The sequence below is a fragment of the Molossus molossus genome, unplaced genomic scaffold, assembly GCF_014108415.1.
Source record: "Molossus molossus isolate mMolMol1 unplaced genomic scaffold, mMolMol1.p scaffold_m16_p_12, whole genome shotgun sequence".
In the NCBI taxonomy this organism is placed as follows: Eukaryota; Metazoa; Chordata; class Mammalia; order Chiroptera; family Molossidae; genus Molossus; species Molossus molossus.
This window is the reverse complement of record NW_023425347.1, coordinates 94,972,418-94,984,665: the sequence shown is the minus strand read 5'-3', so window position 1 is coordinate 94,984,665 and position 12,248 is coordinate 94,972,418. Positions and strand designations below refer to the sequence as shown.

At 51.6% G+C, this 12,248-nt stretch overlaps 1 protein-coding gene across 1 annotated transcript in view; it reads left to right on the top strand.

Moving 5' to 3' along the window:
* The window catches only part of FHAD1 (forkhead associated phosphopeptide binding domain 1), a 111,217-nt gene that overhangs the window by 96,880 nt on the left and 2,089 nt on the right, over positions 1 to 12,248 (top strand). Inside the window, exons 28-31 of the mRNA XM_036257259.1 lie at positions 387 to 511; positions 3,347 to 3,430; positions 3,850 to 4,070; positions 4,607 to 4,772. Coding sequence (XP_036113152.1) covers positions 387 to 511; positions 3,347 to 3,430; positions 3,850 to 4,070; positions 4,607 to 4,772 — 596 coding nt within the window. The remainder of the gene's footprint in view (positions 1 to 386; positions 512 to 3,346; positions 3,431 to 3,849; positions 4,071 to 4,606; positions 4,773 to 12,248) is intronic.

Genomic DNA, 12,248 nt, shown 5'->3' with positions numbered 1-12,248 from the left:
AAAAAATGGGGGGCAGATATGATCTCAGAGTCGAGGGCATAACTTGATAGTAAATAAATAGGATTTCATGGAAACCCCACATATTGTCCTACTTTTTCTTATTTTACTGTGGTCGGGGACCAACACTGTGCAAGGATCAACCTTGGGGAACCTCCTAGAATACCCTGTTGAGAGGGATAGGGCTCTCCAGATGCTAAGCTTGAGGCTGGGAGGAACACTGGGCTGGGACCCAAAGCCTGGGTTCAAGTTCCATCCCCATCCCTGAGGCTGCAGCCTCACGTTAGCTGTGTGACCTTGGACAAGACCAGGAAACAGTAGCTATGGTTATTACATGCGATAACTTCTTCCTGAGCCTTTCTTTTGAATCTAAATGATTTCTTTTCTAGATGAGAAAGGCCACCTGAATGAATCCTTTCTAGACTTAAAGACTCTCAGAATGGAAAAAAATGTCCAGAAAATATTGGAAGCAAAACCTGATTGGCCAGCTCTCTCAAGGATAGAGATCCGAGCGGTAATCAAATCACCTTTGTCTCTGCATGACTGACACGTGGAGAGGGCGGGCGTGAGGGCGGACACTAGCTGTGTGCCCTGGCACAGCCGTGCATATCTGTGGTTCGGGGCCAGTGACCCCCAACTGTACCCCGTGTTGGAATAGAGAGGTGGCCTTCCATTTGTGCACAGCATGACATTTTGCATTGGCTGTGGGCCAGGTAAACCTGTGGTGGACCCTCCTTTTCACATGGTGTGTCATCACCTGCAGAAAATATGCAGTGGACTGATTTATAACATCATGCCATGAGTTTGCCTAAAGTTGGCTTTTTGCTATAAACTGAAAAACGTGAACACATCAAGGGAGAGAGGGAGCCATGATTAAGAGGATGCCAGTTCTGCAGTCAGAGAGACCAGTGCTGGAATCCCAGCTCTGAAAGCTGTGTGACCTTAGGTGAGGCTGGTAACCTTTCTGGGCCTCGGCGGCCCAGTTGTAAAATGATGAAAAAAATGAAAGGAGATAATTGTGTGACGTGCTTATCCCAGCACCACGCTCACAGCGAACACTTAGTAAATGTTAGCTGTTGTTATTATTATTAAATAGTATTTAAATAATATTATTTAAGAAAGTCTTCCTTTCTTAGGGGGCATAACTTTGTTTGACAGGATTTTCATGAGTAATTCAGTTGTTAAGTTGAAAGTGCTCTGTACCCCCAGTGGATGTTTGATTGACACATAACAGTGGACAACTCAGGTCAGTGTCAATCACAGGAGCCCCTGGGCGGGGCTTGCTGCTGCAGCTGGATCTCAACCGTACTCAGGCTTTTAGGAGAAATAATAATCATTCTGTCTATGCTAACATTCTCCCCAACCGTTTTTTCCTGGACATTTGCTAGCAGTGTGAGTCTGCAAGGTTCTGTTGGGATTTTTTATAAGATCAAATGCTTACCCTCTGAGGTTGGGAGTGGAGGGACCATCTCCAGGGCGGGAGCTCAGCTGGATCTCAGATCCTGACTCTGCTCCAGGATCTCCCTCCCCTTGGCAATGACCCCTGACCCCACCACTGACACCACCGAGCACGCGCCCTCCCAGCTCTCTTCGCAGACCTCAATCCTTCGGTGTTGGCAGTAATTAAAATTAAAGGAGGGGAAGAAGCAGGAGGGAGAAGAGCTAACATCTGCTAAGTGCTGACTTGGGCCAGGCATTGAGCTAAGCCCTCTGCACACATTATCTCATTTAATCCTCACAGCAGCCTGTGTCCAGCTGCTATCTTTATCCCTGGCTTACAGATAAGAAAACTCAGGGCTTCCGAGGTCAGGTACCTCACCCAAGATCACAGGATAGTGAGTGATGGAGCCAGGACGGTGTCCCTGGCAGTCTGTCCCTAGCACCCTGCTAGACTGCAGAGAAGGGGCGGGGACTGTGTCATTGAACCCTGGAGCACAGGCTCTTCCTTAGGTGGCCCTCCCTGAGCATAAGAGGGGGGATCAGTAGAGGGGTGCAGAGGACGCAGCTCAGGGGAGATGAAGACACCAAGTGGCATTTCAGGTTCCTTTTGCAGCACATCTGTCCAGTTTATTGTCATCTTCAAATACCCTCTTTTAACTCATCTCTATAAATATATAAATAAATATGTCCACTCTTATCAGCCATAGTTACTTTGGGGGCCTCTCTGCTTTTGTATTTGGGCGGTGCGTTTTTTTAAATCTCAGAGTATAGTGCTAGCAAATGCTATGAGCTAAGAGATGCTACATGGCAAGCACTGAACACCCATTTCATTTTTTAAGGTGATGTATTGGCTACTTGTGGTCCGTCAGATTCCCTGATTGGTCTGGTGGCTTTTGCATGCAGCCAGCAGGGACTCCCAGCTGGCTGATTCGGGTCTCAGTGAGTGCGCAGCTATAAACACCACCCTCCGTTGTCTCTGGAGAGGGTCTGAAGTAGCACCCGCCCGCCAGCTTCCAGCACTCTGGAACGCTGGGCCACATTTTGTGAGGGCATAGTTCCCACTGCATAAAACTCAGATTCTTCTCATAGAAGGAGGGGGAGCTCTTTCCTGTTTAACCTTCATTCATTCACTCAGCAAACACGCCCACTGTGTGCCACTCCGCCGGGTGCCACGGTAGACACAGGAGATGGGAGAGTGAGCAAAAGCACCGCAGTTCCTGTTCGGGGTTCCTCGACCTCAATGCCACCGGTAGTGTGGGCCAGGCCGCTCTTTGTGGTCTGGCTGTGGGCTGTGCGGCAGCATCCCTGCCCTCTACCCTCTGGATGCCAGCAGCACCCGCCACCCCCAGTTTTTTTAATATGTTTTTATTGATTTTAGAGGGAGAGGAAGAGAGAGAGAGAGAGAGAGAGAGACATTGATGAGAGAGAAACAGCAGTCAGCTGCCTCCTGCACACCCCCTGCTGGGGATCAAGCCTGCAACCCCAGGCATGTGGCCTGACTGGGAATCAAACCAGCGACCTCTTGGTGCACAGGACAACACTCAACCAACTGAGGCACACTGGCCAGGGCATCCTTAGTTTTAATAACTACAAATGTGCCCAGACATGGCAAAATGTCTGGGGGAGGGGTCAAGGGTGGACAAAATCACCCCTGGTTGAGAACCACTGGTCTAGACGGAAGACAGTGACCAACGAACAAGACACGTGATGTGTCATTTCAAAGGGACTGCCCTCTGATTGGATGGGGGACACAGTTACAAGAAAGCAGTTGACAAAGGAATCAGACCAGAAGGTCAGGAACCGATACGAAAACCAACTCTGCCGAAGTTTTCTTTGGTAACTACACAGCATTTCAACTTCCGCATGCAGAAATTCAAGAGTTTTTTTTTTTAACTCTTTTTTATTTCAGGCTCAAAATGGACTTGCCAACTTGGCCACCGAGAAGTCAAGGAAAACGGACATGGCCGAGGCTTTGGATCTCAGTGAAAAGCTGGTAGGTACGGACGGCCTTCTGTCCAAACCCGGGTCCCCTGCAGTCAGTGTGAACCGTGGCACAATGTAAACACCTACCCTGCATACACATCGGGTTGTTCTAATGGCTCTCTCTGCCAGACCCGTCCACCACCCCGGCACGGGTCAGACAGGGCATAACCAACCTCCTTGAAAACTGCGGAGTACGAATGAATGCGTGTATCTCTTGTACCTTGCCGCCGGTTCTCCAAAAGGCATTATGTAAACGGATGTGGAGGAAACGAAAGTTGTACTAAAACCCCAGTTGCACTCATTTCCAAAAGGTGTGTTCGTTCCTTGCGATTGCCAAAAATGAGTGAATCAGAATTAGGCGTTTGCCTGCTGAGGGCGGCCACCGGCGGTCTCGGGCCAGGCCTCTTACTGCGCATGCCTTCCTTGTAGTACATGGACATGAGCAAAACGCTTGGGAGCCTGATGAACATCAAGGATATGGCAGGTCACGTGTCCATGAAGCACCTCTCCCCCGAAGAGAGGGAGAGGGTCAACCAGCTTCGACAAAGAGACCTCGATCTGGTGTTCGATAAGATCACCCAACTCAAGAACCGGCTGGAGAGAAAGGAGGAGCTTTTGAGAGGATACGAAAAGGACATTGAACAGCTCAGGTATCGCCCGTGTCCCCGTGGACAGGCCCAGAGCTCCCTTCTCTCGGCTAAACCTCAGGGCAGAAGGTCACAGACCTGGGTATGGAAAAACTAAAGTCAGGGGCATGGAGGGGACAGGATGGTGACTAGGGCCTGTAGTGACAAGTCTCTTGGGGAGACAGCGGCCACCAAAGTTCTCAGGAGTCTCCACTCTCTACTCTGTCCTAGTGAGTAGGCAGCAGCTTCTGCGACTGTCCCACGTTTCAGCATTTGTGACCTTTCCATCGTTCCATCGCATCTCCAGTGGTCCCCCTGCCCTCTGGGAAACTGGGAGGGGCCGGGAACACGCCCTTTGCCCCCCTCCTGCTTCACTGACTCCGCCGATTGCTATTTATTCTACCCTGCACTCCCCAAACCTCTGTCATCCTCTCCTGCGTGTAAGGAAAACACGAAGTTAGCAGTATCTGGGAGTATCTGGAGAATCTCCGGGTCAGGGACATTGGCGGTGACTGAGAAAGATGAGGGGAAAAGAGGCTTTGTCTCTCCCACGTGCTCAGGCAGAGCAAAGTGTCCGTTCAGATGTACCAGTCACAGGTGGCAAAGCTGGAGGACGACATCTACAAGGGGGCCGAGGAGAAGGCGCTGCTGAAGGAGGCCCTGGAGCGCATGGAGCAGCAGCTGCACCAGGAGAAGAGGATCAACAGGGCCATGAGGCAGCAGAAGGTGAGGGGCCCCTGCTCGGACGCTTGGAGCAGAAGCTCTGAGGCTGCCCCTCCACACCCGGGCACAGCGAGGTCCCAGGGCGATCTGGCCTAAGGCAGGTGGCAGAATAGCTTTAGCCTCAGGCAGACCTAGATTTAGACCCTTGATCTGCCACTCACTGTGTGATCTCAGGCTGGTTTCTTAACTTCTCTGAAACTCATCTGTATATTTTTAAATAGCAGCTATGATTTGTATTTTTATTGTTCTGCCAGGCCCTGGGGACACATAGATGAATAAGCTCTCTGAGGATAGAGATTTGGTTTTACTATTCTGGTTGCCCAGAATATAGGAGACACCCAATAAATACTTGGTGATTCAATGATGGATGGATGGATGGATGGGTGGATGGATGGATGGATGGGTGGATGGATGGGTGGGTGGATGTCCTTGAAGAACGTGTCCTTTAGTGCAGAGCAGACAGGTAAAGAGCTGACTCAGAGGAGCTCCCTGCAGAAGGCTGCCCTCCATTCTCCACACCTCCCAGACCGCAGGCTCTGGCTTGTAGCCCCAGAAATGAAAGCGACCGCCTGCTCTGAGGGAGCACCAGATGGAGCATTGCTCATGTCCACCTCTCTGAGCTAAATTAAACATCACAGACCCTTGTCTGCATGTGTCATGGGGCTGCCTCAGGCAGAGGAGCGTTTCCTTGCACATCGAGCAGTGCCAAGGAGAGCTGGGCCGGTGGCAGAGTTCGGGCTTTCCTTTGAGGTGCCCTCTGGAGAGCTCACCCCTGCTGAGGTGCTCCCCCAGGGCCTGCAGGCTTGATCCCAAAACAGAGAGACCAGACCACAGAACGGGACAGCAAAGGGCCCAAAAAAGGCCATTGTCATGCGCTGGCTGAAAATGTAAGAAAACCCGAGGATTTACATAATCAGGCTTCACATGCATTATTCATGAGCTGCGTGCTCATGTACAGTGCAGGGGGCTGTGCCCGCCTACAGGGCACTAGGCATCCTAGAGTGGAGGAGGATCTGAAATGACCAAGCGGAAGCTGTGACGGGGACCCCAGAAGGGCTAGAGCTGGGAACTTTCAAATTTATGGAATTCACAACTTAGGGACAGATTTGTAAGAACGAGAACCATAATGAGCATGGCAATGCTGATGGCGTTGTTTATCGAGCGCCTACCAAGTGGCAGGCACCTGTTCCACATGACACATGCTTCCTCTGTCCCATCAACCCTGCAAGGCATGCTGGTGCACGTCTGCCCGTTTGCCAGAGGGGAACACTGAGGTTGACAGAATGTTACCTGGTTGCTCAGTGCAGAAGCAGGGTTCCCACCCACACCTGCTGCCCACCCTCCCCAGCCTGGTGCACTTTCCCACGCCCACTCCTCACCATCTGCCTCTCCAGGGCATCCCCCTCACCCGCCACTCACCACGACTCTGGGGCTTCATACCAGGGCTTGGGTTTGCACTTAAGGTTGGCTATTCAGATGCTGTCAGAAGTTTCTGTTTGTCAGGAAAAAAATAATAAATTTTTAAGGTTTTGCTGGATTCTGAAGGGAACTTGTATATATCTGTCTTGGTATCAGTTCCTTCCAGGAAATACATATTCACTGTTTAAATGGAAGCTGGAGGAAAATAGAATTCCTTTTTGTTTTAAGTTTTACGCCTAATATTTCCACAAAGAGCCTTTTTAAGAAAAATTTTAGTCTCCTGTATAAAGCTCACCGGTCCATGGAAACGGCCTGGAGGAAGCCCTGGGAAATGAAATCGCTCACCTTGAGCTTCAGAACGACCACACCCCTCTCCCCCTAAAGTGTAGTTTGTCGCTTTAATATTTGAACATCTCTTCACCACGCAGAACTTCCCAGAAGCAAAAGTCATGCCCCCTACTAACACCTTTGCCGGTGGAAAGGAGACTCGCTATAACATGCTGAGAAAAGCTCAGTGGGCATCCACAGAGAACCTGGTCATGGGCCTCGGGGTGCCTCTGGAGCGCCAGCCCTGTCCGAGGGACAGTGGCCCAGGCCGGGCTTAGTCTAGTCCACTCCCACATCACTGGGCAGGGCGGCGTGTCTGTCAGAGTTCGCAGGAGGACTTCGGGGTCAAACAAGTAGAGTTCAAGCCCCCCACGCCTGCCCATGAGTGACCCTGAGTAAGTGGCTTACCCTCTGTATCTCAGGGACCTCAACAAGACAACCCCGAATGGTAGCAATGGGACCTGCTCCGTGGGGGCACTGGGAGGGTTCAATGACACGGGCCTGCAGTTCCGGGCCGCAGCGAGCTCGGTCACTGCCAGGGAGAGAAGAGGCAGCGACGTCCCGCTGGGAAGGGAGCCTGTGTTCCTCCAGAGCACGTCCTGCCCACGGGCAGGTTCAGCCACTGCCCCGCTTCCTGTGCCCCCAAAGCCCGCAGCTCCTTCGTGAACCTCTCTCCTTCTCTTCGGTGAATGCAGCTGGGGCTCCAGCCAAGGAGAGGCGCAGAGGCTTGTTGGGATCGGTTGAGGCTGGACTTGTCAGCAGGAACCGTGTCAGTGCACGGACGTTGCCCTGGGAGAAGCGCGCGGCCCTTTGCCGGCCCTGCAGCGGGGCTCCCAGGGGGACGGGGCTGAGCGCTGGGCTTCAGGCCCGGGAAGCAGCTCCGTTCCGCTGCCGACCGAGTCTCCAGCCAATCAAACCCTGGCCGAGGGGCGTGGCCACAGCTTTGCAGGCGGTCTCCGCGGGGCTGGAGCCCCTAACCTGTCCTCCGCGTAATTAGCCCAGACCCCATCTTTAAGATGAGACGAAAAACGGCACCCAAGGCACAGCATTCAATTCCATGAGAGCAGGGTGTATATAAAACCCTTACATCAGCCCACTCAACAGATGTTCTTACCCCAGCGTCGTCGTCATCACTATTCTTATAACTCACTATCTTCCAAGATTCTCTTGGGCCCAGGTATTCTCAAGATCCCGGTTCCCTCTGTGCCACTTGTGTGTTTGACCACGGAGTAGAAATTGGTAGATGTCGCGGAGGACGAGAATGGGATGGGTTGGGGGTTGGAGGTGGTACCCTCCGGCCCACCCGAGGGTGAAAAAGTAAAACGCGGTTAGGGTAGCGCAGTGTATGGATAGAAGGTAGCTGAGGAAAAAGACTCTCCCCCGCCGCCCGCTTCCCCCTTCTTTTGCTCCCCAACTCTTGAATCCTCACCTAGAAGCCTCCGAGGGATGTCTGTCCAGAATGGGACAGGTTAGGACACACTGAACTCTCTCGCTCACCTGATATTTTCACTCAGGAACGTATAGAGGATCCCGAACAGAGAAATGCAAAAGAATCAAGATCTTGCAACTGCGCCTTCAAAGCGAAAGAGAGGCAGGTATGGAGAGGTGTTCTGATCCTGCAGCCAGACACAGTGGAGACAGTCTTTTCAGAGAGTGAGAGCTATGGAGCGTCCTCTGTGCTGGGGGAGCAGCCACCACCTCCGCTCCCCCCCCCACCTCACCCCTGCCCCTCTCTGCCTGCAACCTGAATGAATCACCCAAGAGACAAGCAGGCACCTAACCCAGTATCTGGAGGTGAGGGGGGGCAGAGGGGGCACATCCTAGTCTCTAAGTGATTTGGGGACTTGGAGACAAGGTCATAAGAGAAGAAGAAGAAAGGAGTGGGGAGCCCCAGGAAGCCCTACCCCAAGAGTGAAATAAGTGGGTGAAAGAAAGGAAAAAGTGGGTACAAAGTAGAGCCAGGAGTGAGAATAAAAGTGCCCATTGTAACCACCTCCTCGCCTACCAAAGCGGGAGCCTCATTTGACTGCGGGTTTCCTGGTGGCCAATGGGACGTGGGAAACCCAGTGTGGTTCAGAGTTCACTGTGTCCATGAGACAAAATGATGCAAGGCTCAGAGGTGCTCTCAGAGCAAAGACAATGCTGGATTTTCCCTAGAGAGGACATTGTGTGATGTAATGAACAACATCCCTAAGAATAGCAATGCCATGTTGGCTGGGCCGTGTCTGAGAACAGCTTTTGAGACAGACCGATGTCATCACACACATCCCAGTGAGCCCCAGAACAGCAGGTGTGCGGGGGCCAGGCTCTGCCCTGGAGCGCCCAGCTGTCCACTGACAGGGTCTAATCCAGGAAGATATTTTGGAGCACTGTTAAAACTGGGGTTCCCTGGAATCCTTGGGTGCCATGGAAGGGTGTGACTCAACACACACACACACACACACACACACACACACACCTCCTCCCTCAAGAGAAGCTCTCCATTATCTGGTTTATATGCCAAGATCTTCAAGAGATTTTGCTTGGGTAAAAGGTTCCCCTACAAAAAGAAAAGAAAAGGCAAGAAGCTTGTTGGTTTAAAAGCACCGCTTTGTAATATCTGGGAATTCCGATGTGACTGTCCTCTGAGCTTAGTTCCTCTCAACTAAGTTTGTGATCAATATGGAGCAGCTGTGGCTCAAGGCCTTCTCCACAGAAGATGCCTGTAGGGCAACTGTTCCTTAAATACAGGCCCTAAAGCAGTGGTTCTCAACCTGGGGGTCGCGACTCGCCGCCTAAGACATAACAGTAGCAAAATTACAGTTATGAAGTAGCAACGAAAATGATTTTATGGTTGGGGGTCACCACAACATGAGGAACTGTATTAAAGGGTCACGGCATTAGGAAGGTTGGAACCACTGTGCCTAAAGCCTTCAGAGACAGTGGCTCAGGGCAGAGTTAGCATCCTTTAGTAAGAACGGAAGAGACTTCCAAGTAGCTCTGCCTGGTCCCTGAAGTCGGCCTTCCTGCTCCGTGAGCTTTGTGAATGTCCAATACGGTTGCCAGAATTAAAAGAAGGGGGAAACTAAGCAAATCAAAACAGGATGCCCAGTTCAATCTGAATTTCAGACAGACCACAGACAGTTATTTAGGGTAAGCATGTCTCAAATATTGCATGGGACCTACTTACACTAAAACATTCTTGGGTTTCGTTCTGAAATTCACATTGAACTGGGCACCCTGAGTTTGCCTGGCAACCCCGCCCATAAATATTTACTGAGTGCCAAGCAGATGCTGAGGGGGTGGGGTCGAAAGCAGATGCCGAGAGATGGCAGCCCACAGCTGTTTTCATTGACTCATGGGATTATTTTTTTTTAAGTAACATTTCAAAATACGGCACTTTCATGGAATGCTCTGGATTCTTGGCTTCTCTGGGAAACTCAGAAGATGTGGTGACTTTAGACCCACAGCCCCACCGCCCAATGCTGCTTTCCAGGCCCCTTAGAAAGGTGCTGGGCGAGGGAGTTGCTGGCATCCCCGCCAGCTCCCTGGCCCCGGTAGGCAGCAGGTTGGTGGCCCCAGTGGGTGCTCAGGGCGCTCTGAGAACATCCCCCTCCCGACGCCCCACCTGCCGGAGAGTCCATCTGTGAGGGAGGCCCCAGCTCTCTCTGACCGTTGTGTCCCCAACGCCCAGGGGATGCTGTTTCTTCAGCAAACGGCCCCTGAGAGGTGGGGTCCTGAGGAGACCAGGGTCACAAAAGTAATCAAGCCCGGGGGGAAGCTCCAGATGTGTGGTGACTGGCTTCCCAGCAGGCCCCGCCAGGGAGGTCGCTGTGGCCTTCATTATGCCGGGGTCCTGGGGTGCCTGGGGGGACCCCACGGCACATCTACAGCCTCTTCCACGGATCTGGGAGGCTCTGCTTCCAGCTAAAGCACATTTGTCCCCAAGAGGGATAAAGGTTCCTCCAGGGCCCCTCAGTGGAGCAGCCTCCTCCCCCTGATTCCTCTGGAACCCGGAACAGAGATCCCGTAAGGGGCTCCGCAGAACGGTGCAGCATGGCCCGAAAGCCAAGTCCCCCTCCCCAGACCCGACCTCTCACCCCCACGCTCGTCCCTAGAAAGGCCCAGTATCCCGTCCAAATGAGTAGCAGCTGCAAGCTGAGAGAATTTTTTCTTCAATGCAACAGTCAAAGAAGAACATAAGCTAAATGATGTCGCTATTCTTTCTGTATTAGAGACGGATGTTTGTAGAGACGGTGAAGAACAAGATGCAGAACTCAAGTTTCCAGGTGAGCCAGACAGAGAAGCGAGAAAGCAGTAGGCGGTCGGCAGGAAACTGAGTTGTCAGGAATCTCACGTCTGTTACGTACTGAGCATTTAGTATGTGTCGCGCACAGAGCTAAGCATCACCTCATTTAATCTTCACCGCAACCCTATGCTGTAGATATTGTTAGTACCCCCAGTTATCAGATGACATGTCTAAGGGTCAGAGGCTTTAAGTAATTTGTCCGGAGCCACACAGCTAAGTAGGAGAGTTGGGGCTCAATGCAGATCCAACACCCAGCTGAGCACTGCGCACCCTCCTTGAGGAAATAAACCTCCAGGTGATAAACCTGGTATGTTTCAGGTGGTATTTCTCTTGGATTTCAAAGAAGCATCCTCTAGAATACTCCTTTTTAAGAGTTGAGGATCCAGACTATGAAATCTTCAACCTGCTGAAACATTGCCATCACAGTTCAGCCAGGAACTGGAATTGACCCAACCCAGCCTCCCACTCTGCAGACAGTAGACGCAATCTCTCAGGAAGCTTAAAAGCAGACACACTTTCATTGGATAAGAGCGAGAAGCTATATTTGATTTTGATAAAAGGCCACAATCATTCTGAGACAGCAAAATTATCACTGAGAAAAAACAAAATGATTCCAGGTAAGGGATATTTTTGGAAAATAGAAGCCTCTTCTCAACCAACACCCTTGTTCTAACACTGGAAGGTGGTTACTACCCAGAACAGGATGTTAGGAGGGTAGAGAGCATCCCGGGGTGGTGGGGGGTGGATCTAGATCTGAGACCTTCGCCACCTTGCAAAGTGGGAACAACTGGGAGCCTTGTCACTTAGTCACCCATACGTATGGTTGGGCCGACAGCAGGCAGCAACCGTCCTACAGCTAGGTTTTGTCTGAGGATCCCCGGAGATGTAAGAGGACAGAGGTGATATGAAATGGGCCGGTACCTTGGATGCTGTAGAAACACGTGCTTCTCTGAGCTGTGAAGCCGCCTGGAATTTCAGGCCGCCTCTGGTCTTAACAGACTGTGGGTAGATGATGTGCATAGATGGTGTTGATTCCGCTAAGAGAAAGACGCAGCTCCCCGTTCTCCCAGCCCTCCAGCCCCCTCTTAGAGGCGTTGTCGAGAACCTCCTTGGTCCAGAAAGGTTCCCTCCAGGTTGCTTGCGAAGTGTGCCTCGAGTCCTTACGGACATGGAGGTCTCATGACCACCTTGAAAAAGACAGGACGTGTGAAATCTCATCTTTCAGTCTTGCCCACTCATAAAGGCGTCTCCACCCCCCAGCAAGCTTCAGAACTGACAGCTCCTTCCTCCCTAAGGTCCTGTGGCTTTTTGTTTTCTGTCCTCCAGAGTGCCATTCGTTGGTTTGACGCGATGTTTGCTGCAGCGAACAGTCTTGTATAATTGTCAGTTGTGTGCTAATTGAGGAAAATCTTCTAGCTGACAAATATATATTGAATGCCTAGTCT